General features: G+C 45.2%; 1 protein-coding gene across 11 annotated transcripts in view; it reads right to left on the minus strand.

Moving 5' to 3' along the window:
• The window catches only part of szt2 (SZT2 subunit of KICSTOR complex), a 109833-nt gene extending 84228 nt beyond the window's left edge, over positions 1 to 25605 (minus strand). For 3 of the 11 annotated variants that reach the window (XM_063495962.1, XM_063495965.1, XM_063495956.1), the window contains exons 1-28: positions 25435 to 25605; positions 23418 to 23543; positions 22888 to 23061; positions 20635 to 20805; positions 20228 to 20350; positions 19229 to 19391; positions 17942 to 18048; positions 17559 to 17769; positions 16268 to 16438; positions 15946 to 16177; positions 15711 to 15840; positions 15236 to 15381; positions 14971 to 15123; positions 14776 to 14893; positions 14333 to 14538; positions 13945 to 14181; positions 13588 to 13666; positions 13423 to 13511; positions 12667 to 12838; positions 12421 to 12538; positions 12037 to 12150; positions 11627 to 11830; positions 11365 to 11462; positions 10765 to 10903; positions 10391 to 10699; positions 10101 to 10308; positions 9646 to 9693; positions 855 to 985 (exon numbers count right to left, since the gene is read on the minus strand). In XM_063495962.1, the coding sequence (XP_063352032.1) occupies positions 855 to 985; positions 9646 to 9693; positions 10101 to 10308; positions 10391 to 10699; positions 10765 to 10903; positions 11365 to 11462; positions 11627 to 11830; positions 12037 to 12150; positions 12421 to 12538; positions 12667 to 12838; positions 13423 to 13511; positions 13588 to 13666; positions 13945 to 14181; positions 14333 to 14538; positions 14776 to 14893; positions 14971 to 15123; positions 15236 to 15381; positions 15711 to 15840; positions 15946 to 16177; positions 16268 to 16438; positions 17559 to 17769; positions 17942 to 18048; positions 19229 to 19391; positions 20228 to 20350; positions 20635 to 20805; positions 22888 to 23061; positions 23418 to 23543; positions 25435 to 25458 (4201 nt within the window). In that variant the 5' untranslated portion in view covers positions 25459 to 25605. The remainder of the gene's footprint in view (positions 1 to 854; positions 986 to 9645; positions 9694 to 10100; positions 10309 to 10390; positions 10700 to 10764; positions 10904 to 11364; positions 11463 to 11626; positions 11831 to 12036; positions 12151 to 12420; positions 12539 to 12666; positions 12839 to 13422; positions 13512 to 13587; positions 13667 to 13944; positions 14182 to 14332; positions 14539 to 14775; positions 14894 to 14970; positions 15124 to 15235; positions 15382 to 15710; positions 15841 to 15945; positions 16178 to 16267; positions 16439 to 17558; positions 17770 to 17941; positions 18049 to 19228; positions 19392 to 20227; positions 20351 to 20634; positions 20806 to 22887; positions 23062 to 23417; positions 23544 to 25434) is intronic. The other 8 variants (XM_063495967.1, XM_063495960.1, XM_063495958.1 and 5 more) reach the window with 8 other exon arrangements.
• Between the last annotated feature and the right edge of the window lie 643 nt (positions 25606 to 26248).

Below are 26248 nucleotides of genomic sequence, written 5' to 3' on the forward strand. Positions count from 1 at the left end.
GTTTATTTATTTTATGCTTATTTATTCTATCCTGTTATTCTATTTATATTATTAATTTAGTTTTTATCTAATATTTATTGATTTTATTCTTATTCTTTTTTTCTTTTTTTTTCTTACTCTGTTTATACTTATATTTATACTGTATCCCACTCTTTATCTTTTTATCCTGTTTATATTCTTATTAGGTCATATCTCCAGTGTTTCCTCGGAGGGGGCTCTCTGCACCGGGGCTGTGATCGACCGTGGCTGCTGGGGCTCTGTGGGTCCTCTCAGCCTGGTTGGGGGGCTTCTTTGCCTCCCTCCTGCTGCGTGCCCAGCCTGGAGGCTGCGGTCTGTGACCGGCTCCCGGTGCAGACGGCTCCCTGTGATAGTGTTTCCTCACTTGGCTAATGCGTACCCAGCCCAATTTTACTCTTTAAGTGTGTGTGTGTGTGTGTGTGGGGGGGGGGGGGGGGGGGGGGAGAGAGAATGTGTGTATCCATGACCGTTTATGTTAATGAGAGTGTGGGGAGTGAGTGGGAGGGTGGGGTGGGGTGGGCTGCTTTTAACCATGTAATGCACTTTGTGCTACAGTTTTTTTTGTATGAAAAGTGCTTTATAAATAAAGATTGATTGATTGATTGATTGATGGAAGCGTGACCAAACGATGCTCAGACGAGTTTCAGTCACAGTCACTGTATTTAAAAGAACACCTGTGAAATCATGTACTACTGTGACATGTTGCACTGCTGTAATGAACTTAACCTTAGATCCTTTCTCATTTGTGTGTGTGTGTTTTGATGGATTAAGGATTTTTATTTTTTTTTGACTACTCAATTAAGCTTTAAGCACTTGTGTTGGTGGACACAGATCACCTTTGACGTAGCTCTGGTAGTAATGCTCCTGCAGCATGCTGCAGTAGTTGGCCAGCTCCTTGTGTTTGTGAGGCTGAGACAGGAGGTCGGTCCAAGGAGACGGACTGCTGCGATCCTGAGACAGAGACCTGCTGGGGAACAACAGCGCAGAAAAGACACTGAGAAGAGGAAACCAGGTCTGACGATGAAGGATCAGTTGAACCCACAAGGATAGATTATGGTAGTACATAAAACTTAAGGTTATGTATATAACCCCGGTTCTCTGAGTAGCATGAGTGAGTGTCTCACTATGGGAACGCCTCCTGCGTGACCTCATCAGAAGCTCAAATACCATTACGCCAGCCTTTACAGGCTGGCTAGGTGACGCCCATGTCAGGAGGGGCTAGTGCCTCCCTATATAATAGCCTGACATAGCATCAGATGTCATTCAAAACAAGCCCACCTCTTCCTCGCTTCCATAGCAAGGAGGGCGGTCTGGTGAGACACTCACTCATGCTACTCAGAGAACCGGGGTTATATACATAACCTTAAGTTCTCTTTCATAGCATTCGTTTCGTGTCTCACTATGGGAGAAATACTGACTCCCGGATTGCCAGACATGCCTGTTAAGAAGACAACTGTCCCCAACAGCACCTCACAGGTGAGAAGCCCCCACCTGGGAAGAACCTGCACTGAGGACTGAATGCGCTAGGTTAGGCGCCGTCACATCTAACCTGTAAAACCTAGCAAATGTGTGAGGTGAGGTCCAGCATGCAGCTGCACACACCTCCTGAATAGAAACTCCCCTAAAGAGAGCCCATGAGGTTGCCAGACCTCTAGTGGAATGCGCACGTAAGCCAGCGGGGGGCTGAAGGCCCCTGCTAGTATAGGCCAGGGCAATCGCTCCCACTATCCAATGGGAGAGGCGCTGTTTAGACACAGGCTTTCCCATATGTGGTTTAGCCCAGGACACGAACAGCTGGTCACTTTGTCTGACACTCTGGGTTCGGTCCATGTAAATGCGCAGAGCACGGACTGGACACAAGGTATGCAGCCGCTGTTGCTCCTCTGAGGAGAAAGGCGGTGGGCAAAAGGCCGGCAGTTCTATAGGGGAACATGTGCAGACAACCTTCGGGACAAAGGCAGGGTTGAGCCGCATACTGACCCTCGTATTATCCGAGGAGAACTGAATGCATGACTGATGCACTGAGAGAGCGTGGATCTCTCCCACACGTTTAGCAGAAGCTAAGGCAATTAATAGAGCCGTCTTCAAGGACAGAAATTTTAACTCAACCTGTTCCAGGGGTTCAAATGGGCAACAGGAGAGCGCAGCCAATACTGTGGGAAGGTCCCACGATGGAGCCAACGGCCTAGATGTAGGCAATTTACGCCGTGCACCCTTCATGAAACGGCATATTAAGGGATGCTGGCCAACAGTCCTCCCCTCAAAACCAATATGGCAGGCCGAAATCGCCGCCAAATACACCTTAATGGTGGAGAAGGCTTTACCCTTATCAATCAGGGCCTGAAGAAATGACAGAATCACAGCCACAGAGCACTGAAAAGGGATGGTCTGTGATTCTACACACCAGCTTTCAAACAGACGCAACTTGTGCTCATATAGCGTCCTAGTGGACGATGCTCTAGAACACTGAATAGTATCGATAACACTATGAGGGAGCCCCACTGTGTTCAGGTTAAACCACTCACGGGCCAAGCCCATAGAGCTAGCCTCTCTGGGTGGGGGTGGAATATTTCCCCCTGTGCCTGAGACAGGAGGTCTCTGCGTAGTGGTAACGGCCAAGGTGGGCCGCACAGCTGCTGAAAAATCTCGGCCAGCCAGTGCTTCCCTGGCCAGTGCGGGGCTATCAGGATCATATAGTGACTTCTCTCCCTCACTCTGGCCAGAGTTGGAGAAATGAGGGCCACTGGGGGAAAAGCATAAAGAAGGGTTCTCGGCCACTCGTGAGCCAGAGCATCCACCCCGAGTGGAGCTCTCTGATCGTGCAGCGAGTAAAATAGGGGACACTGAGAATTCTCCCTGGATGCATAAACGTCCACGGTCGCCTGGCCGAATTGCAGCCAGATCTGCTTCACCACCTCTGGGTGAAGCTTCCAGTCCCCATACAGCGGGTTGCCCCTGGAGAGAAGATCTGCTCCAAAGTTCAAGATCCCGTCGCTCTCAGTGACAGCAGGTGGACACTGCTCCAGACTATCAGTCTGTGTGCCAGTGTGTGTAACTTGGGGGACCCCAGACCCCCCTGTCTGTTGATGTAGGCCACAACGGTGGAATTGTCCGACCTCACTAAAACATGATGACCCTTCAGCCAAGGGAGAAAGTGTTTTAGCGACAGGTGAACTGCCAGCAGTTCCAGACAGTTTATGTGGGTGGAACGCATGTGAGGGCCCCATTCCCCATTCACTGTCCTGCCTTCGTGGGTGGCCCCCCAGCCCGAAAGAGAGGCATCCGTGGAAATCACCTTCCTGGCTGAAACTGCCCCCATGGCGACGCCCTGAGACAAGAAACCTGGCCCCTTCCATTCGCGGAGAGCGAGTGAACAGTCTGCGGAGACTCTCACGCGACGGTGGCCGTCTCGGTGAGGGTCCAGTCCCGGCGAGCCCACCCAGCGCTGAAAGCCTCTCATGTGCAGGCATCCCAGTGTTATCGCCACTAGAGAGGAAGCCATCAGACCAAGCAGCCTCTGGCACTGTTTGAGGGTCACTGTGTTGCCCCTGCGAAACAGTGCTAGGGATGACCGTATGGGTGCCGTTCTCTCCGGGGACAGAAAAGCCCTCACCCGGAGGGAGTCTAGGCTGAGCCCTATGAAAGTAATGCATTGAGTTGGCGTCAATGTGCTCTTCTCCACGTTTATCTGGAAACCCAAACTCTCCAAATGGTGTATGAGAGCGTTTGTGTGACAAGTCGCCCCCTGGTGGGTTGGGGCTGCCACCAGCCAGTCGTCGATGTATGTGGCCACCCGAATGCCCTTTTTCCTGAGCGGGGCCACTGCTGCCTCGGTGCACTTCACAAACACCCTCGGGCTCAGTGAAAGACCAAAAGGCAGGACTACAAACTCGTATGCTATCCCCTGGAAAGCAAATCTCAGATACTTCCGGTGTGGGGGATATATGGGGATGTGGAAATAAGCATCCCTCAGGTCGATTGATGTGAACCAGTCGCCCGCTCGTACAAACCGTAGCAGCGAGGCGTGCGTCAACATCCTGAACTTGTATGTCCTTAAATGCCGGTTCAGGGCACAGAGATCCAGGATGGCTCTCATCCCCCTCCCCCCTTTCTTTGGCACGAGGAAATACCTTGAATAAAATCCGCTGTGCATTTCCTCGGGAGGGACAACTCTTATAGCTCCTTTTTCTCTCAAGGTGGAAATTTCCTCCAGGAGAAAACTGGCAGACTCGCCCAGAGCACGAGAGTAAACGATTTCTTTGAAATGTGGCGGAGCGACATTGAATTGCAGTCTGTAGCCCCTCTCCAATGTCCTCAGCACCCATGCCGACTGAGTGCAGGTGGCCCAGCTCTCCATGTGGAGAGACAGAGGGCTCACTGGCCACTCCACCGAAGATGGCGTTTTGGCGCCCTCTTGTGGTCGCTGCGCGAAACACACGCCATTTCGGTGTCCCGCCACCTCTGTCACAGGCGAGCGAGGTGACGGGCTCATCCGCATCATCACAGCCGGGAAAACGCGAGTCTCCACGGGCTGCGTTATGGCAGACGTTGCTCCGTTTCTTTGCATGTTTGATTTTTTCATGTGTTTTGCAACACTCGACAGCGCCCTCGGCAAACTGCCTGGATGCGCGTGTCGGGGCTTTTTTAATACAGAATGCACGAAAGAAGTGCTGTGAACACTGTGAACTCTGGCTGTCTTTCCCTCTGGCGTGTCCGGTGACAGGAACGCCAGCCCGGGTCAGGCACTCTGTGTGGGACATGTCCCGTTGAACTGGCTCTGGAACGGAGCTGGGAGGCGGCAGGGCGCCCCATGAAGGGGGGAAACTGGGTTCGCTCCCGCCTGGAGGAGAGGCTGTCAGGCCGGCCGCTTCTTCCTCCTCACGATCGCGGCAGCGGGGGGAGGAGGTGGGACCGCTTGAGATCTGGCCTGGGGAGACTGTTTCCGGGCCCATGGATTCTTAGGGGCCCCGGCAGCCTGGGGGGCTGCCTGCGTCTTAGGCACTTTGGGAATCCTGAAAGCGGGGACCGGGCGAGACGTTGCCTGCGCGAATGACTGGCGCGGTGCCGCTGGAGTGACGTGCTGGGTCCTCCTCGGCAGGCAGAGTTTCAGAGCCTCATCATCTCTCTTTTTCTTCTCACATCTCTTCTGCATGGATGTAACAGCCGCACCGAAGAGACCTTGAGGGACGACAGGGGTGTCGAGGAGGTCCTCTTTCTCCTTAGTCGTCAGGTTGGTGAGCCCGAGCCAGCGTGCTCGCTCCTGAAGAACCATGAGGCCCATGGCTCTCCCAGTAGCCTGTATGGCTACCTTGTGGAGGCGGAGGACGTGGTCAGTTATAACGCAGATTTCTTCCCACACTGTGGTATCTGGTTTAGTCGTCATGTCCTCTTCCAGCTCAGCCATTAGCATAGAGGAGGCGTTGTGGGCTCTCACTGACAGAGCCGCTGCCTTGTAGCACTTATCTGTAAGGCTAGACTGGAAGCGGTCTGCTTTGGAGGGGAGAGATGGAGCCGATGAGGACAGAGACGTCTTCGGGTGAAGATGGCTCGCTACCAACGGCTCCACTTGTGGCATCTGGCGGAGGCCGATAGACTCCATCCCCTCACAATCCAGCAGGGAGCTCCCCACGATGGGGTGTTTCTCGCTGTAAGGTTTTGCTTTCCACGTCATCGCTATCTCATCGAGTAGCTCCGGGAAAACAGGCAACAGATGCTTCCCCGTCTTTTTCGCCTTAGGCAATTTCTTACCGTCAAAACGAGATTTCACAACCTCCGTTTGTACGGCGGGCCACGGGATGTTGAGCCTGGCAGCTGCGCGCTTGCACATGTCCTGCATGTCGAGATCCAGGGGAGATGGCGGTGTCGGTTTTTCAACCTCGCCGGTAGCCGAGGGCTTTGCAGCCCAGCCGCTGCTAGCCAAGGAGGTGGAATCTTCCTCCTCGTCGTCAGACAGCAGGAGCTCCGTCCTCGTTGGCATCTCCTCCCCAGATGACTCCAGCATCAGGGAAAAGCTCACGATCTCCGTGTGCCTCCAGCGACGGGAAAGCGGTCGCGATGGGCTGGGGGTCTGCCTCTGCCCAGCTCGGCCCTGGCGTTGCGGCCAAATCATCGGGCATCTCAGTATCTCCTTGCGCCGCAGCAGCTTCACACAGCAAAGGGTCGCCGCCCGACAGGTTAGCCTGGCGAGCTAGCCTGCGGCGGAGTAGCTTGCGTGGGAAAGCCGCACAGTGGATACAGTCTTGTGCGGGTGTCAAGGCGGCCTGAGCGTGGGATAAACCCAGGGGGTGTGTATCCCAGGCAGAAATTTTCTTGCCGCAAGGACAGAGTTTTGCAACTTCGTTGGCAGCCGTAGCCATGGTTAGCTAGAGGGTTGCGCACGTTAGCGAGACTGACACCGAGTGCGGAGAATATTGCTATTCTTCGCTAACGTGGGGTGAAAAGTGTTGCTACTTTTCTACAGGTATTGCTACCCAATGTGTAAAAAGACCGCTAGCATTGAGGGGTATTGCTACCTGATGGTAATGCTAGGGGTATCTTTATTAGCAAAGTGTTGCTACTTCGCTTTCGGAAAATGTTGCTACTTCCCTGGGTGAAAGTATTGCTACTTGGCACCAGCACTAGTAACAGAGCAGTATTGCTACTGCTTGTATGCTAGTGGACAACTGAAAAGCTGGGAACAAAGCGCCCGGCGACCGAGTTGTTCACTCGAATCTGTGGACAGTTTAGCTTTAGCACCCAATCGCACAGTTGTCTACAGGCTTCTGTGAGAAGCGAGAAGAGGTTTTTGAACGACATCTGACGCTATGTCAGGCTATTATATAGGGAGGCACTAGCCCCTCCTGACATGGGCGTCACCTAGCCAGCCTGTAAAGGCTGGCGTAATGGTATTTGAGCTTCTGATGAGGTCACGCAGGAGGCGTTCCCATAGTGAGACACGAAACGAATGCTATGAAAGAGTACCTTAATTTCACACATGTAAAAAAACAGTGCTGGTTAAAATACAGACAGTTCTATTCCACCTAGTTTTGCATAAGCACTTACATTTAAGCATGAACCCATATCTACACCACAGTACAGGCCCAGTCACAAAGGCCGAGAGACCAGTCGATGAAATCCTCACAAGCCAAAATCCTTCTGACCTCCAGCAACTGCTAAATGACCAACATGCATTTCCCAAAGCAAATCATCTAAATTTGAATGTTTCCATGTTAACCAGTGGTTGTTGACTGGTCTCTATGCTTATGTGACTGGGACTGGGGCTTAAGCATCATTGAAGGAGCCAATAAGCCTGTGAGGGACAGCTGAACCTCCACAGCAAGCATCTGAAGCGCTGAATTAGGGGAGGAGCAAACATGATTTATCAGGACAAAGGCAGGGAGAGACGAGTCTGATCATTTAACAATATTTCTATTTTTAACTTAAGTGTAGAAATTATTTTGTGTGTTTATAGGTTTGTAGTTTAAACTTAAAATAAGACACAAAAATCTAAACAACAGTCTTAATTCAGCATTGACACCCAGAGGTCTCCTCCAGACATTAGATTTTAGTTAAGCACAGGAAGTCTTTTATTGTTTCCCATTTAACCCATTCTTAGTATTAGGATAAACTCCAGACTCCAGTATGCTTCTGTTTATAAACATCAGCATAACTTTACATGTTTACAAGTATGTCATGGCCCCATGGTGTCAGTTTAAGCATCACAAGTCTCTGCAAACTGTGGTACGCGTACCACTGGTGGCACTTTGGCTCCATCTAGTGGTACGTGGGAAGTCTCCAGATTAAATAATATATAGCATGTTCTGATTGAGGGAAGTCTGAGAAAATTCAAACATACAGCTCTGCTATCACTTCCAACATAAATGAAGACAGAAAACTAAACAGCAGTGACGTTTGTAGGGTTACTGAAGTTGGGCTAGCTGGTATATGATGATGTGCTACGTGGTGGCTAGCGACACAGCTATGTTAGCATAAACACAGTGAAGCTGGAGGATGAACGCTAACTTTTTCCCACTGGATAAAAGTTAACGTGAGGGTTCCCGATGGTTAGGGACAAATGCAATCGCATGGCAGGATGCTGTAAACGGACCAAACTTCAGTCAGGAGAACAACTGAGATAATCCATCCACAATACCAGGTTAGTCATTAATATACTGCTGCTGGGCTGGGCTGGAGTTACAGCGTAAGGGTTTAAAAACTGAGCTTTAAAATGAACAGTGGTGATAAAAACTGAGAGAGGCCGACAGGGATCACTGACTGTTTTTAGGGGCTTGTTGAGATTAAAGAGAACAAGATACAAAACATTAAAACATGTTAAAAACACAACAGCCTTAATAAACGCGGAGCACTTTGTTCAGACGTCATCACTTAAAGATTGGCTATCCCACCTGCTGTGACTGCTTTAATGCAGTACAGTTGTTATTATTATGACGTGTCACATCCTGTTTATGACAGTTAAAATAAATAACATTCATGTAAGAAATAAAATTGTCTCGTGTAAACTGCATGTGGTGTTAAATAGGCTGCTCTACACTGTTCAGAGTGCAGTTTCTGTGTGACACTATTATATAGAATAACAGGTATAAATAATCATCCCTGCTGTGTGCATCCCTGACAAATATACTGCCGGCCTAACAGAGTCTGGCTTGAAATATCACTACAATCCACAATGTTATCAGTGTTTCTGAGGTGTACCAATAAATACTGCCAAGCCATTTTAAACTATTTTTGTCAGCTTCAGGCATGCAGTGAGTGTTGTTTCACACAGAAAACTGAATTATTGCATTACTCAGTCACACCAGCACAAATAATTTAAACAGAAAGTTTGATCTGTCTACATCATCTCTTTGAATTAAAACTATAGTTCATATGTAATCCTTGGTTCATCACCAGTGAGGCTGGCTCTCCAATAAAACAAAGTAAAAAGCTGAAGAGCAGAGACAAACAGCAGACTCTGTATATCAGTATCAGTGTTAATACATACAAATACAGGGAGTCCTGCATCCCACTGAGACTTTCATAATTCATGTTCGTGGATAAAAACCTTGTATATAAAACATGGATGTAGATCCCAGGTTTAAATATCAGTCTAAACTGGAAGTGTCGTAAACCTGCATTCCTTCCCCCATCCCACAGGAAGTGACCTGGAAAAGTAAGTCTGACTGTCTGAGGCAATGGCCCTAGAGCAATTTTGATTTACAACCTCAAAAAAAACACTTCTTGGTATTTATGATACCAAACATCATTTTTATGTCTTATTCAGTAGGACAGGATAGCAGGCATGAAGGCGAGGCCACAGTTTTAAGAGACTTCCACAACGGCTTCAGACCTGCAAGTTACATCCAAACATTTGAAGTCAGAGCTCTAAATAAGCACATGACAGTGACAGAAGAAGAAATGTGACCCTTTGATGAGTGTCTGTGGTTTTCTCTGTTGTATGCAGCAACAGGAGGAAGCACAGACAGGCCCGGGGAGGGCAGATGCTTTTACGAGCCTACAGTTTTAGAAAAGCCACACTGTCCCGCTCTACAGAAGACAAGCGCATCCCTAAGTTGTCAGAAGTGTCCAGTGAAAGCTGAGCAGCCCCTCAGCAGACAGAGAAGGCGAGCAGACAGACAGACAGTGTGCTACCTGAACTTCATCTGCTGATACATCTCCCAGGACTCTGCATCTTGAGCTCTATTCTCACCCGTGAAGACAACCAGAGACACACATGTTAACATCTCCACTGCAACTTTCAAGACAATCCAAGGCTCACAGTGTGTCACACAATCATGACAAAGCCTAATTACAACACGGCTCTTCTTTGTCTAGTACTTCTTCTAAGACTGGGTTAGATGATCCATATTCAGTATTTGGTGACTGTCTTTGTGTTCTAGGCAATAACAGTGTCATTATTATGATAGGAACGTTAGCCAAAGTTACCAAAAGACCCAAATATATACAATATTTATATAATTCTATATAATCTTCTTATCATGTTATAATTGTAACTGACAACACAACTGTAAAAACTTCCTTGTCTTTCAATATTTCAATGCTTGCTTGTTTTTCCCTCCCCTTCTCCTAGGAAAGGAGCTCAGTACCTGAAGAAGACGTCCCTGGGTTGGCGGCTGGAGTTTGGGTGAACCAGCTGCTCTTTCAGATTCTCCAGTGAACAGTTGTAGACGTAAACTGGACACTTCAGCTGGCTGCTGTCACCAGTGCTCTGCTGGGAAAGCTGTCTGCTGAGGCTGATATGGAAGTCTGACTTCTGTGGTTCAGAGAAGTGGACTCCTTCTTTTTCTCCAGCATCTGGAAACATCAGAGAAAAGTAAATCTTTGTGCAAAATGTTTGAACAATTAAAATCCTGCAGACGTGTGGTTTTAGGCTCACCTGAGCCTGGCATCCAACTCTCCATCTCTGAGCCTCTGCTGTCCCAGCTGTTCTGCTCCAGGGTCTGGGAGTCAGCAGCTCCAGTCTGGCCATCAGATGGAGATGAGAGCACAGGGGACCTGGCAGTGCTGGAGCTCAGTCGCCGATTAGAGCGCAGGCTGAGTCCAGACTCGGACCCTTCAAAGCCACCAGTGGATCCAGACAAAGAGTCAGCCTGAGATTTGTTGCTGGGAGTCAAAGTGTCATCCTCCTGCGTGCTCACATTACTCCGAGGCTCGTTCTCTCCTGAAGCCATCAACATCAGAACATCTGCAACATAACAAACATCATGAGAGCGTGCTAGAACCACCAGAGCCAACAAACTCCAGACTTACCTGTGAAGGTAGCAGGAAGGAACGTGAGGATTAGATGCTGGGAGCTGATGCACTTGGCATAACATCTCCACTGTGGCGCAGAGCAGCTGCTCTCCAACAACAGGGGCTCTTCATCCACAAGGTCTGCATTGCTGAAACTCTGCCAAACACAAAAGACATTTGTCACAAATATAGGAAAGAACAATGAGGGACCTGAAGCAGCTCCCACTGCAGATTTCCAGTGTAGAAGTACTTTAATTGTAGTTGTGGCCTCATTACCCTGCAGAAACAGTCAGAGAGCTCAAAAGGACAATTTCAAGTATTCATCTATTAGAGAAATGTTTGTATTTCTGTCCCATCATTTACTTTAGTACGTTTATCTTCAGAAACAGCAGACTTAAACAAAGAAAACAAGTATCACAGACATGTGTGGCAATCAAGCCTAAAGGCACCAACGGCTCTAAAGATTCAAACATTTTCAAAGGCTTCAACAGATCATCACTAGCTGCAGTTGGAAACAAGAAACAATAATTATAACAACATAAATCAAACAGCTAACACACTTAAAAGTGACACATAAATGTGTTTCAGGTTTGGTTTGGTGCAAATGTTGATGATTACCTGTAAAGTGCTGGTTGACCCCATCACCTCTTTGCTGCTGCCGGCCGTGTAGAATGACGTCATCGTGTCCTGTTTCTCTGGAGGCTTGACGCACTCCTCTAAAAAAACCCGAGACGACAGAGAAACTGATAAAATAGAGAACATAAAAACTCATATTTTGTTACTCTCCTATCATTATTTTCCAATTATAATGGGATCATCTACTTCCAGGGGATACTCTGGCTAGATTCACGTCCACTTGGAGACACAGACTCGTACAGACCTTTAATAACCGGCAGGGAGAAAGGAGCGACGTGGCCGTCTCGTTCCCGCTCCAAGATGTGATGCATGAAGGCGACGTGGTCCCCGTCAGCTAACGGGATCTCTCTGTCGCTCAGCTCGTTCTCCAGGCTGGTGTGGAAGAGGCTGAGCAGGAGCTCATTGGGCAGGCAGTGGGAGCTGTTCATCTGCTCCTCATTCCCCATCGCTGAGCACAAAAAGGGAAACGCGCACATAAGAATATTCCCAGGTCAAATCAATCCTTATGTTTTTTTAATTTCATTATAATTTCTAAGCGTATAGATGCATGTTCGAGGACACAGATGGAAGTGAGATGCATTAAAATCAGCGAGCCCTCATATACAGTACGCTACTTTGTATAAAGCAGGTTGAAGTAAAATGTGCTGTATATACCTGTGCTGAATGTGACGAAAAACAGTTCAACCTGCTGGCACTTTGGGAGCAGCTTAATGAGGTCAAACTGGAAAGGAACCATGTGGATGCTCTCCTCAGAGACCAGATGTTCTCCTGCATACACACATAATGGAAAATCATCCATCATCACATTTTCAAACAAGCAAAAACCGGAAAATTTCATCCGCTGAGCCATCAAGGCATTTAATGTATTCAGCTTTAGTTTAATGTTTGACTAAAATGAGCTCATCTAACAATGGCAGACTGAGTGGTAACACTTCAGCATTTAAAACTGCAACACAACAGCAGCGTGGCACGACTCTTGCAGGCATTTTTGTGATGTGATACATTTTGCTAATGCTGATTAAAAGCTAAGTTTGTTACCTTGTGTATCCTTGAGTGCAGCTGGCAGTGAGCAGACCTGATCCTTATTCTGACACAGCTGGCTCAGATATTCAAAGGTCATCATGGTGGACATGCAGGCCAAGTCCCTCGGGAAGATCTGCAACACAACAGGGACACGTAAACCAAACCTGCTGCTTTTAACGAGAAAAGCTTTACGTACAGACACAAACGGAGCAAACGGAGCTCTAGTTTGAGCAGCAGCTTGTATGAGAGAGCTTTTCGTACTGCTCGAGGGATCTCCTGGTACTTAAGGCCCTGAAAGTAGCGGTGCTGATCCGTGCAGTTCACCGTGCCGCACTGCGGTTCCACCCAGCATTCGGTCACGAGGTTCAGCTCTGTGTCCAGGTCGACTGCCTCCACCTCTGTGTCATTGTCATCGTCGGTGGAGAAGCTAGAACTCCACGAAAGACAAAACAAAATGCTGAAAATTGAACAGTTCAGGTGAGCTTAACCTGCACAAACATTTTTAACTTAGCTTTCACAAAGAAAGGTTAGAGTGTTAAAGGGTTTCGTGTTAGATTAACACTTTACAAACATCGACGCAGTATCAGTGTATCTCAAATTACACGCTGTTAATAAGCCAGACAACGACACGCTGCTGGCGAAATAAAATCACAAAGTTTCTTCCTCATCAGAGAGCTATCGATACGACATGCTGACCAGCTGCAGCTTTGCAATAAATATGAATACATCTGAAGAGTCAAACTAAGTGCTCGATGTAAAATGCTGCATTATGTACATGTTACTGTTTTTTAAGAAGATTTGAGGTTTAAATGAATTCCACTGTTTCTGGTTTCTGTTGCTTATTTGTAGCTTTAATAAACAGGTGAACTAAACGTAGACTTTTCCCCAAAGAGATTACTTTAAGAGATTTGATCACGCTGAACTCAAACCAAGTGACAATACATTCCTGTTGCTTTTAATAAAGACTCCATCCTAACAGTGTATCCTGGTCTAAACTATGGTTACTGCCAGGCTTACCTGTCCTTAGTTGAGGTAGAGTGAGGGGGAAATAGGATGTACTGAACAATACAAGAGTGACTATCTCTGTCCACGTCTCCTGACATTCCCTGAAGACACAAATAAAACCAAATCAGGATCACAGAGAATCACTCTGGGAGTGCAGTGTGTCCTGCTGTTCTTTACCTTCATTGGCAGCTCGATCACCATGTTTATAATGCCCTCACCACTGGCAGCAAAGTTGAAGCCTTCTGACAGGCGAATCCTGCAGACATCAGGACAATTTTTAAGGTTTTGCATCTCAAAGAGAAGAAATTTGTAAAGAGAGACACAGCACTTAAAGAATCCTGAGATCAGAATCAAAATCATCTGTTTGTCCCAGTTTGATTTATGGGAGAACTGCATAACCACAGAGTAGATACCATCAAAATCACGGTGAAAAACTGCTGCTCAAATGCGTGTATTTCTTCCTCTGCCTCTTTTATATTTGTAGCTGTGAGCGTCTTATTTTTAAAGAGATCACATTTAATAGTTTGAACTTACTCTGAGAGCATGGACAGGATATGGGCAACGGCCTGCATGGCTACAGCCGGTCCCTGGCTGCTCTGCACGGCCCACACCCAACGCTGGTGCAGGAAGTAACGTGACAGAGAGGCCAGCGTCGAGGAGGCTGTGCGATTTGCTGCCACACTGAGGGGTGCAGCGGTGTTGGAGGGCAGTGGGAAGTTCTCCATGTTGAAGATGAAGGGAGTCCTGAAGTCTAGAGGAAGCTTGTCATACCTGCACAGGATCAGCAGTTAGTCTCCATTCAGCCTTGTTACTGCTGGTAGCAACAGCAAACTGTGTAACCAGTACTTTTAAGTGGTTATGCATTTATTTATTATTAGATTACATGACCTTCTTCTGGTGGCCTACTATGATATGGACCGACCTGATAAGCAGCTTTTCCAGAGGCTTACTGACCACCACCACACAGGGTCTGTCAGAGAGCGCAGGCTTGGGAGCAGGGATGGAGGGAGACTTGGATGGAGACGGGTGGCCAACAGCCTTCCTCTTGGTTTTGGGTGTTGCCTCTTTGTTCTGAACACGATGAGGGAAGCGAAGCTTGAGGATCTGCTCTCGCAGCTCATCCACAATCTGATTTTAGAAAACAAAGCACAACACAAGTCTCACAGAGAGTTACATGTGGGGCAGTTTGTTCCCCGAGCATACATGTGTCCTATAACATCCTTTCATGTTTTTACAAAACTCCTCATAAAAGAAATGGAGAACCAAATTTTGTAAAAACAGTGCACAAAAAATATAATACTGTCATCTACTAACAGATATGGATCATAACACTGAGATTGGCCCCATGTTTTTTTGACTGAGTACCTTGTTCCTAATATGGGCCGGTGTACCGATGGGGAAACCCAGACGCAGGACCATGCAGGGGGTCTTTGAGATGACACGCACCAAGTAGAAGGAGGTGGGAGGCTGATCAGAAGAGCTGCTGAGAAAAAACAAAGAGTGTTGAGGCAGAAGTAGTGCGTCTTAAACATCATCAGCCAACACCACCTGTCGTCTCACCTGTATATGAGTTTTACATATGAGTAACCCTCCACCAGCACGAAGCTGCTGCAGTCCCTCAGCAGTGACGTGAGGGCCGAGTGGGAGATGCGACACTGGATGGTGCTGTAGCGCCCGTTGTTTCCAGGTGTGTGCAGATGTTTGGGGACAGGCCTGCAAAGGTCAAAGTATTGTGGTAACAATGAAAGACTGGCAAAGTAAAATAAGCTGACATAAACAAATATGGCTGATAAAAAGAATAAAAGAAAAGCTTCATTATTCTTACATATCATGCTCAAGGATGATGACAATGCGATGCATGTGTAGCCATCTCTGCCAGAAGTTGGCGTCCATGGAGAGGATGGGCTTCCAGTATGATGCAAACTGGGACTGAGAGGAATCTTTCGATCCACTGTGCTGCAGAGACAAGACCTGGAGGAGGAGGAGAGACACGACAGCGTTAAGTGACAAACAACAGATAAACAGAGCTGGTCTCTACAAACACGACATGTTAGTAGGTCCCACACAGCGGGAACAATAAGAACAATTTGTGAATATTTATGTCCATTTTGGTGTCATGCTTCATAAATCTGCAGGATTTAGGAGCATTCGGGATGGTAGTTTTCCAAGAAAAAAATGCAACTACGCAAAAGCAACACTTTGTGATAGACATACAGAGTTTTTAAACCTTGCACCAACACAGATCATTAGAGTTGGTAAGTTCCCAACAGAGTGTGAAGTATAACAACAGGAAGGCTGACCGGAGTGGTGGAGCCAGGAGGGATGTAGAACAGGGGAACTCCATTTTTGGTGCTCTCAGGAATCATGTAGTTCTCAGGCATTGAGTTAAACGACTGCAGGTGCACCAACATCTGATCAGTTTGGTTGATGCTGGAAAGGACAAACAGCACATGGATTTTCATCAATATGTCTACATGATGGTGGGATTGCACAGAATCTCTAACTGGAAACCAGATTCCAGTCCTCATGTCGTACCTCTGCAGTGTGTTCCAGAAGCGTCGGATGACAGAGGTGCGGTACTGGCTGGTGATGGGTTTCCTCTGGGTGCAGCTGATGTCATGCAAGATGTCGTAGCTCCCCTCCATCGTCACCTCCACTCTGGTGTTTCTCTTGGAGGGGTCCAGTGGCCAGGAGGCAGCCGCGAGATACTCAATGTGCATGTTGTGTTTCCATAAGAGCACGAGCTTCACCTCCAGCTGAGTCCCACCTAAATGTCACCAGCAGCTTCAGTCTCAACACAAACATTCGGTTTTCCTGACTTAGTGTGAGATGTTAGTAAAGACACACAGCTGTTTACCTTTAGTAAGGCTGATGTCTGTGATGGTGTAGCCCTCTCTCAGTCTCACAGACACCACGCTGATTAGATGAGCATGGACCTCTTTCTCCGTGTGCTTCTTCCTCCTCATGACCAGAGCAGGGTTTCCACTGGCCGACACCAGGTGCTCATTGAACAGCTTGTGCTGGGAAACTACAAAAAACAGAAGCAGTTAGTATGTTTCATGATGATTATAACCATCACAATCATCTTCATCACTAACAATAAAGAGATTATGGCCTACAAATGCTAATAAGCTGACAATAAAGAGCAAGAGGACTAGCGATTAAATGCAGCAGTGTTTGAACTCCTCGGACATTTTATAATTCTGTATATTTCTTCATATGACCTGAAATATGACTGGTTTTCCATATAATGTAGCTAAAGAGATCCCAGGTAAATAACTGTTAAAAATTTATGGAATTAAGAGAATTCAACATATCTTGTATTTATGATACGGGATACTTAGTTAGGTTTAAGATAATAAACTTTAGTATATCATAATTCTTTAGTATAATGATTAATTAAGATTAATATTATAATTCAGCAGCTGCTTTTCTGTAAAAGCTGACAGTAAAATGTAAAAAAGGATGGGATTAAGCCTTGGTGTAAATCAGCGCTCCTCAACCTTTTTTGCTCCACAGACGGTTTCATGTCAGACAAGATTTTCACGGAGCGGCCTTTAAGGTGTGGCCGATAAATACAACAAAATAAAATGACGCGACCGAGACAAAAACTGTGGTGTTTTGTAAATATAATAATAAATATGAATTCACTGTGTAACTGTGTGACTTTATTAGCAGCGTCCTCCTGAAATGCACCAACACTGACAGTAACATCCTCCTCTCTGCCCCTTAATGCTCTCTGGTCGCTATGGTAACACGTAAATATTTCTTTCAAAATAAGACACAACTACAACACGGGAAAAGATCCAGGGAAACCGAGCTGACGATAAAAACCCTGAAAACCATACATTTCACACCCGAGCCTCAACTCTCGCAGCCCGGTACCAAACGACTCACGGACCGGTCGTTTGGTACCAGTGGTGTAAACCAGAGTGCTGTCCTGTGAGGCCTGATGGGGGAACGCTTATATATTCATGTAAAATGAGTCATTAAGACTGAGGATTCAAAAACGTTAACAATAAAAAAACACAACTTTTGCGTTGCATCCTGTCACTGAACTAGTGCTCACATCACACTCAGCAGCTGATTCAGCTGCACAGGACTCTGATAAAAAAAACTAGAATAAGACTTGTACATAGTTGTCTCACCACAGAAATACTCTGAGTTCATGGACTCGGGGCTCTTGAGGAAGGAGTATGTTAAAAATGCTTTGTGGTAGGCATTCATCTCCTCGCTGTTTAGGTCCACTTCAGGACAGCTGGGCAGGTAGGAGCCAAAAGTGGCCAATGAGATGAACTTCATCAGCTCGACGTTGGGGATATAGCCAAAGCTGCAGTCGTAGGAGTACGCCCCGCCAACCTGTAAATGCAAAAACAGGACTCAGAGACGAGAAGCTGGAGAATCCCCTAAATATCTTTAAATAATAATCATCACTTCTATTGTGGAAAACCATTGTTGTGACTCCTTTAGATAACAGTTCTTGCACACAGAAATGTATATTCAGAATATAGAGTTAGATTCTTGTCTTTACTTGTACAAAGGAGCAGGAGATGGTTCCACTCCTGAGCTGGTTCAGCAGGGTTTCACACATGGCGACATCAGGAACACTCGTAACCCCGTCCGTGATTATAATGATACCTTTGACAGAAAGACAAGTAGAAAAAAAAGGAGTCGGTGTTCCAAGTCAAAGCTTTTTCTTCTTTGTAAAGCACTGGCAACTTTATATCCATCGCTACAGGATCGTCACATAAATTACTGTCGTGTGGTACAAAACCATTCATTAAAAACCTTTAAAAGTTACAGGAAAAGAAGCTTATGTGTGTTTTATGTGACTGCATTTACTTGTTCATTAATGAAACTTAACGTTAAAAAACAAATGTACGCAGAGTTTCAACCTCTCTATTTTTATTTCTCTCATAAGTACACCTGTCATTTTACAGAAGAGAAACTGAGTGCATCAGTGATTTAACCTGTCTGAAAGTGTGCACTCTTCCTCCATCACTCATGTCACAAACTCTATAAAAAACAACAGTTTCTTGGCTTGCAGAATAAAGGAAGCCATGACAAATAAAGTCCCAGATGCGTGTGACTTCAGTGGTTCACATCAGATCAATAAGTTGACCCATACAGCAGAAAAACAACATCCAAGTAATATCTGATGGAGTACTGTGCTTTCAGATGTTAACAGTTATTTCTGAGGAAACAATCATCCAGGTAAGTAGATCCCAAAAGGCTGATACTCTTCATCTGGACGTAGCGTTTTCACTCATCCAGGTGACTTCTTCAGTCTCAGCTGACTGCAGGTTTCCAATCTTATAAACAGCACATCTGCATAATGACTGAAACCAGCCCAGTGAAGGAACAATGGGCTGGGAGGTCAGTTCCTCCATCATAATTATGCAAATCCTCATGACCACTGATCAGTGTCCATGAGTCCCATTCACAGAGAGTTGGGGAATGGCTGCAATCACAGCATTGTAAGATGGTGACAGATGGACCCTTAGGCTTCAGAGGTGGTCTTTCCCTTTTCACAGAAATGTGCTGTGTATAAGGTTGGAAACCTGCAGTCAGCTGAGATGGAAGAAGTCACCTGGATGAGTGACGAAACTCTTCCCCCACTGAAACGTCCAGATGAACAGAATCAACCTTTTGGGCTGTGAGGAAACAGTTCTCTTGATCTGTGGATGTCAAGTGAAAAATCATCTGCATAAAAACAGATTTGTTCTTAGAAGAGACATTTCTTTTTTAAATAAGGCATGACAACTAAAGAGAAACTCCTAAATAACACCTTTGATACTTGAAGTGTAACTTCACCAACCTGCACTGGAGTTGGGAGGCAGCAGCTGAAGGGCCAGGATGCCCTGGCGTACCATGCTGACCAGCCCCATTTCAGCGGACACCATGGAAACACTTTGCGTCCGGCGGGGGTGCTCGTCCAAGCTGCTGCTCTGGTCACTTGAGTTCTGTGACGGCTCCACGCACTACAAAGCAAAGGAAATATAAATGTGTTAGGACACATTTAACGCTCAACATAGAAGGCAGGATTTAATGCCACACTCATTCTTTATAAAGCAACATTAAACTGTGTGCTTTGATGCAGAACTGACGAGATATCAGCTCACAAGCTGCCCCCAGGTGGAGGAGCTTTTACTTTGCTGAGGGCAGTTACAACATGTGCTTTCATAGGTGGACAAGGAAGCAGTAACCATCTTATCTTAGTGACACACTGAATGCAGTGCAAAGTCTGCCCCTGTTTGTTTTCTAGCGAATGACAGTGAATAATGTCAGCAGGGAATTTTGTGTTTGTTAACATATCAGGATATCAGCTACTCGCTCCCAGTCAGCCGTGTGATGAGAGACGATAGCTTCATTTCATTGACCTGCATAATCAGTCGACCCACAGGAAGACTCAGACATGGTTGTTTAAAGTCTGGCCCTTCTTCCCAAAATAAAGATCTTTGACAGAAGATCTTTTTCTTAAAAACAATGACCTGCTACAAACAGGGGTCACGAGTGAATCACACGGGCGTAACAAACCTGCCGCAGTTGGCTAAAGGATCACACCCGTGCTGTTTTTGGTAACCATGGATACAACAGGTGCCAATCGTGGAGAGGATGTTCGGGGTCAAACTGAAGAGCGATGCTAACTCTAGTCTGATAAAGTTGGAGGGCGTTTTGGATGTTCTTTTATTTTTGCTTGTAAGTAACAGTGGAGTTTTACAGGGTGCTGGTGAGAGTGTTTTTACACTTGCAGTGTTTCTCTAATAGTTACAGCATTCTTGCTAGCACAGTGTCATTTCTGCTAGTGTGCACTTGCCTGTTCGTGCTGCTGATGCAGGACTTCTGCGATGCTACTCTCCAACGCTCTGAGCTGCTGGTAGACGCGATGCAAGAACTCATCCAGGTCTGTTTTATCAAGCTGACATCCTTGGACCAAAACCTGCAGGGAATAAAAGATTAAGGACCGTCAGAGAACTGCACAAACATCTACAGCAGCTTAACATCTCCCACAGAAACTAACCCAACGTGTGCTTTGGTGGCTGAAATGTAAAACCAAATACAGTACAGAGAGAGATTAAAGTAAGCATGAAGCACTCCACACCAATGTGGGTTGGGCAATAAACACGTGCTGAAGAGAGAAACTCTGCTTTTCTTGGCGTTAAGTTACTCTCGAAGACATTTGTTTCATTCATTTTTATGACTAAAGTAAATTACTGTCATTACCTGATGTGAAGTGAGGCCAATGATGGAGGAATATGCAAGGATGGTGATGAAGATCTTAGGCTTGAAAAATCGATCTGTTCCAGGGACTTTGAATGGTTGAACCAGACCAATCAGACACCTTGACAAGGCGTGGAAGACCTCATCAAAGATCATCTCGCCTGTGCTGTCATCCTGCAGGACACAAAACAAACGTGTAACACAGAGACACCAAATAATCTGGCATATTGTATACCAGAGGCCGGACTCAGGTGTGAACTGTTCTCCTCAGTCTATGACATTCATACCTGCCCCAGTTCAGGCAGAGGTTTTACATTGAACTGAATACATTTTCTTTACATGCATCAATGGAGCCACTATGAGAGTGCAAGTCTATGGCATGCTCCTGTCTTAAAAAAAACATTTAAACTTTAAAGTCCATTACTAGTGGAGCTGACTCAATCAGTGGTGCTCTGTCCACAGAAGCTCTGCTGTGCAGACTGAAGAGCCGGTTTGATGGATTTTCACCACACTGAGAATAACAGTTTTAACATTAACATCAGGGAGCAGGCTTTGCAGGAAGGCCTTATCTTAACTGTTTTTTAAAGGCAACATGTGAGTGACATCACTGTGATGTCACTCACATGTTAGGTGAAATTCTGCTGTGAAGACTCAAACATTTGTGTTGGCACTACTTTAGCAAACTGCTGACGTAACAAACAGCACTGATGTAACTGTGAAACCAAGAAACATGGCACTCAGTCACAAGCCACGCCCACACTAAAGCAAACCCTCCTTTATTCAGCTTTTTGACCCTAGAAGATCCATCTACTTACTTATTCACTTGTAGTGGATGTTGGAGACTATCCTAGCTGTCATGACCCTGGATAGGTTCCCAGTCTGTCGCAGGGCTAACATATAGAGACAGACCACCATTCACACTTACATTCACACCATTTAATTTAACCCTACGCATGTCTTTGGACTGCTGGATGAAGCCACAATCCCCAAAGAGAACACACACGGCCCTCAAAGCTTCTTCTAGCTGCTCTCTTAATCAGCAGGGTTCACCACAGCAGACAGGTCTGCAACTTTGATTTGACAAACTGTTATGTTGGATGTCAACATGGGAATAGGGACCTTCTGCACATTAGGTGAATTTATAAAATACATAAATTTATGAAAAATCTCTTATTGAGGTTGTAATTTAAAGGAATTAATACTTTTTGCAACCCGAGGTTCCAATTTGAAGTCATGCAGGTTAAAGGCACTTAAAAATAAGTCCTTATTTTATATTTGAAACCATATAAGGATATCTCTTATCTGTAAGTAACTGCTTAACAGTTTTCCAAATATGGCCTTCGTGCTGACAAAGAAGCAAATAAGGCAAGTCCATCCGTTGTCCATATCTTACCAGAAATGGAGACATGCTGAGAGAAGTGAACCTGGAACCTCTGAACTGCATGAGGTCCTTCTCTTGTGTAATGATATGGTTCAACAGTGCAGCGTGTGGATTTACAGAATACTCTGTGCTGTTTCATATAAAAAGGGTCAAATGTGAAGACTGAGGAACACATTCAGCAGCACAACAACTGTCTCAGTCAGGCTTCTGTGCTTTCAGACTTTAATTCTATCCTTGTGATTGCACTTGGTAAGAGTTCATTGGATCACCATGCAGTGCTGCTTCACATGTCTGGATGGCCATGCATCCAGTTTTCTATGAGATGTTTCAGTATGGAGTAGCAACATCCCACTGAGCAACAGCTCGAGCACGATTCAGATTCAACCAACTAAAAGTGAAAAATCTAAATCTTAATGAGGTGCTTTGTCTGCGAGTCAGAGCAGCAAATTATTGGGCAGCTCAGAAGGCAGAGCGGGTCATCTAGTCTGCAGTATCCTTGAGCAACATACTGAACCCTAGGTTGTCCCCAGTGTTAAATAAAGAGGCAGCTGGAGTAGGAAAAAGCACTTTAAGTGATCAAATATTTACCATTTGCAAAATTCATTCACAAAATATAAATATTCTTTGCTATTCTAACAGCGTATGAATAAATTAAAAGCCTTCTTGACTACAAATGGAAACACACTGAGACACTAAGGAGCCATGAAAGAGACGTGATGTACTTGATATAAGACAAGTAGACAAATGGATTGTCCACTATGAATAATTTACACAGCAAATAATCATAACAAACTTAAATATTACATCTATTCTTGCACTAAGCACTTTTTAATATTGTTTGAACTCATTCAGGAGACAGTGCATTTAAGACTTACCACAATCCCTGTGGAGGGACTGAGGTCCAGCTCGATGATGAAGCGGTACCTCCGGGCCAGGAAGGTGGCCCGGGTGGAAGGCATCAGTATGCATGGGTGTGAAGTTGGGGAGATATCTGGCTGCCATCCTTTAGGTAAGATGCTAAGCAGGTCCAGTTCATTTTCAGAGTGCAGCTACAACAGGAAGTGGGAGTAATGTGAGTAATATGATTTGCAGTAGCTTTTAGTGACCAATCAGAACAGCAGTTACAATGTTAAAAAAGCTCTCTCACACATTTTCCAGCCTCAGCAAAATGCCTCCTAAAGCTTAACAGAGCAAGAATCATCTCCCAACACTGCACACATCAAGTATTTTTCCTTTAATTTGTCACATCTCCATCAATAGACCAGAATGTTTTAGCTCTACAGTGCAGCCACCATCTAATCATCGGTGGCATATACAAGAATAATAATAGAAGGGTGCCAATCTTAATGCCACTTTTTGATCTTGGTGCTGCTGGGCCATCATGAGGACAGAAGAGGAAACTCACCACTTCAGGCTTTGACGCCGGACAGATGATTTGGTTAAGTTTACTAAGAAACCACGCCAGTCGCACATTCCTAGAGATCCGGTAGTCCTCCTTCATGAGCAGGTAGATGTGGTCAGCCTCCTCCACCTTAACAACATGCACAATGCATAAATGTGGGATGTTCACGCATCTGTATGAGCGAGAGAGGGTTTGAGGATGCCCAACCCCACTGGATGGCAGCATTATTCAGGAATAATAAAGACCATATTTTCTAATATAAGCATGTCCATGTAGAACAGATCTATGTGATCTATTCTATTTAAACTAGCAAGAGTGGCTATAAACGTAATATGAAAGTATTTACCAATATCACAGTTCAGGAGAGCAGCAGGGTCACAACTTTCACACCATGTTTCAGAGGTCACAGCTCCGAAACTCCAGAGTAACAGACTTCAAATCGAAACTAAAAACTCACCTTTTCAGTTTTAGCTTTAATTGTTAACAGGTGTCATTCTGTGAACAGTACCGACTCTTATTTTTAATTATTAATAACTATATTTTAATTTTGCATTTAATTTGATATGTCATTTTTCCTAATTGCTTTATTGACTGTTGTGCATCATTTTCATCAGTTTTGTTGTGCTTAAATGTACTTTAAATCTTTAGTATTATCATTTAAATAATCAAAATAAAAGCTTCACCAAGTTTGAAATCATTACCTTTGTTTTAACACCCATCTGGCTGATACCACGTTTTGTGCTGATGTTCTTATGTTCTCTTTCAGGTTTTTATTACACCACAATTCAACATTTTGCCAATGCAAAACTGATGTAATAGCTAAACATAGGCCAGAGTAAATGTGATCTTTTTTGCTGACTGGAGTCAGCAGGGTCCATATCTGAGAATAACAATGTTAGCCTATATATTTGTGCATCATTACACATAATTATAGATTACAACACTCAGCAGTATATTGATTAACATTAGCAATAGCGTCCACATTACTTATATACAAATAAAATAAGAAGTAATTCAATTCATAATTCAACAGCATCGTCTTCAGTCACACCAGTCCTCTGCATATCCTCCTTCACTACGTCAATGAATCATCTCTGTGGTTTTCCTCCTGCCTGGCAGCTCCATCTTCAACATCCTTCAATATGCACTCTCCCTCCTCTGCACCATCTCAGCTTTGCCTCATTAACTTTGTCTCCAAACCACTGAGCATGAGCTGTCCCTGTGTCCATTCTGGTCGCTCCCAACAGAAATCTTGAGCAGCATGTTCAGCTCTGCCACCTCCAGGTCGGCCTCACGTCTTTCTGTCAGTGCTATGCATAATAGCAGGTCTAACTAACATCTTATGAATCTTCCCTTTATCTCTTGCTGCTATCCATCTGTCAAAAATCACCCGTGACACTCGTCTCCACCTGCTGCACTCTGCCTGCACTCTCTTCTCCACCTTTCCTCCTGCAGAGTCCAACAGTAAAAATGTACAGCTTGCCTTTAAGTAACATTTAATAGTCAATCTTTCTTTTAGCTAGCTGGTATTTTGAGATACTGGACTTTCATGTTAAAATTTCACTTCATAAAACTGCATTTGTGTTTATTGGAAATACATAATGTGGGCTAAATGTTTTAAAAAGCTATGTTTCCTAATGGACAAACGCGGAGGGTTAACCCTTTTGGCTATTTTAATGCTGAAGGAAAGTTTTATTTGGGTCTGTAATCTGCAGTCACGTATCGCCGAGTTGCTAACAGGCCAGAAAACTCAGCAAAATTAACTTGAACCTTCTGACTAATGTGACTCGTGTTTACTTCCAGTTTCTCAGTTGCTGCTAGCTTCCTGTAGTCGTGTAGCTGTGCAGCTATCACAAGTTTCTCATCGTCTGCAGACGTCACGTAACAGCTCTGCCTCTCTGTTGTGGATTATTTAAATTCATGCTTCACTTTAAAAGGGACTTTAACGACTTCTGGGTGTTAAGAGCACGAAGTTAAAATGTGCCATTTTTTTACTAACCAATGCTACCCTGACTGTTACCTCATTGTCCGGTCTCTCTGCCATGCCGTGTTTAGCATAAGAGCTGCAGGGGTGTCGGCGAGGCTCGGCCGACGGATATCCACTCTGTGTTGTGCAAAGTGGTCTGTATTAGTACTTGTTTATCATCTGTCTTCTCTCCTGATCAGGTGCTCGTAGAGCGGTATCAGCGTCGACATGTTCTTCTTCGTCTTCTTGTTTTCACGCAGTTGACGTCCAAACTCTGCGGTCTTACCGCCACCTGCTGGGCTGTAACGGGACCTACACGATAGTGTCGATAGGATTTATACATATAAATATTTACTTGTGTTAAATGAATTATTTTTTGGAAATTAAAAAAATATACATCAAACATGCACTATGAAATATGAACTGTTCTGACTCTCAGGTCTATGCTGTTTGTAGCCTATAGCACATTTATAAGACAGAAGCTGACACAAAGTCCTTTAAAGACAGGCACATTTACATTGCAGGTCTTCATAAAAGTTTGAAAATACATAAAAAGCTCACAAACTGTTCTCCACGACACAAGCTGCCTTTATAAGTTCAAAGTATCACTATCTGCATTGGTATTAGCAATACTGGCCCTGTTTTTACTTGGTATCAGAGTGATACCAAGTAAAATCTGCAGTATGGCACAGCACTAATGGGGCACTTTACAAACTTTATAAACGAGGACTATCTCCAACAATAACATCATTCTTAGATTTTCTCTGACACAGCTTTGCATTACAGAATTGATTTTCATGATTTTAATGAAGAAATTATAGCGGAACTGTTACTGCTGCCATATTTTGCCTGTGGCATGGTCTTTATG

This window comes from Pelmatolapia mariae, linkage group LG15 (genome assembly GCF_036321145.2).
Source record: "Pelmatolapia mariae isolate MD_Pm_ZW linkage group LG15, Pm_UMD_F_2, whole genome shotgun sequence".
Classification (NCBI taxonomy): domain Eukaryota; kingdom Metazoa; phylum Chordata; class Actinopteri; order Cichliformes; family Cichlidae; genus Pelmatolapia; species Pelmatolapia mariae.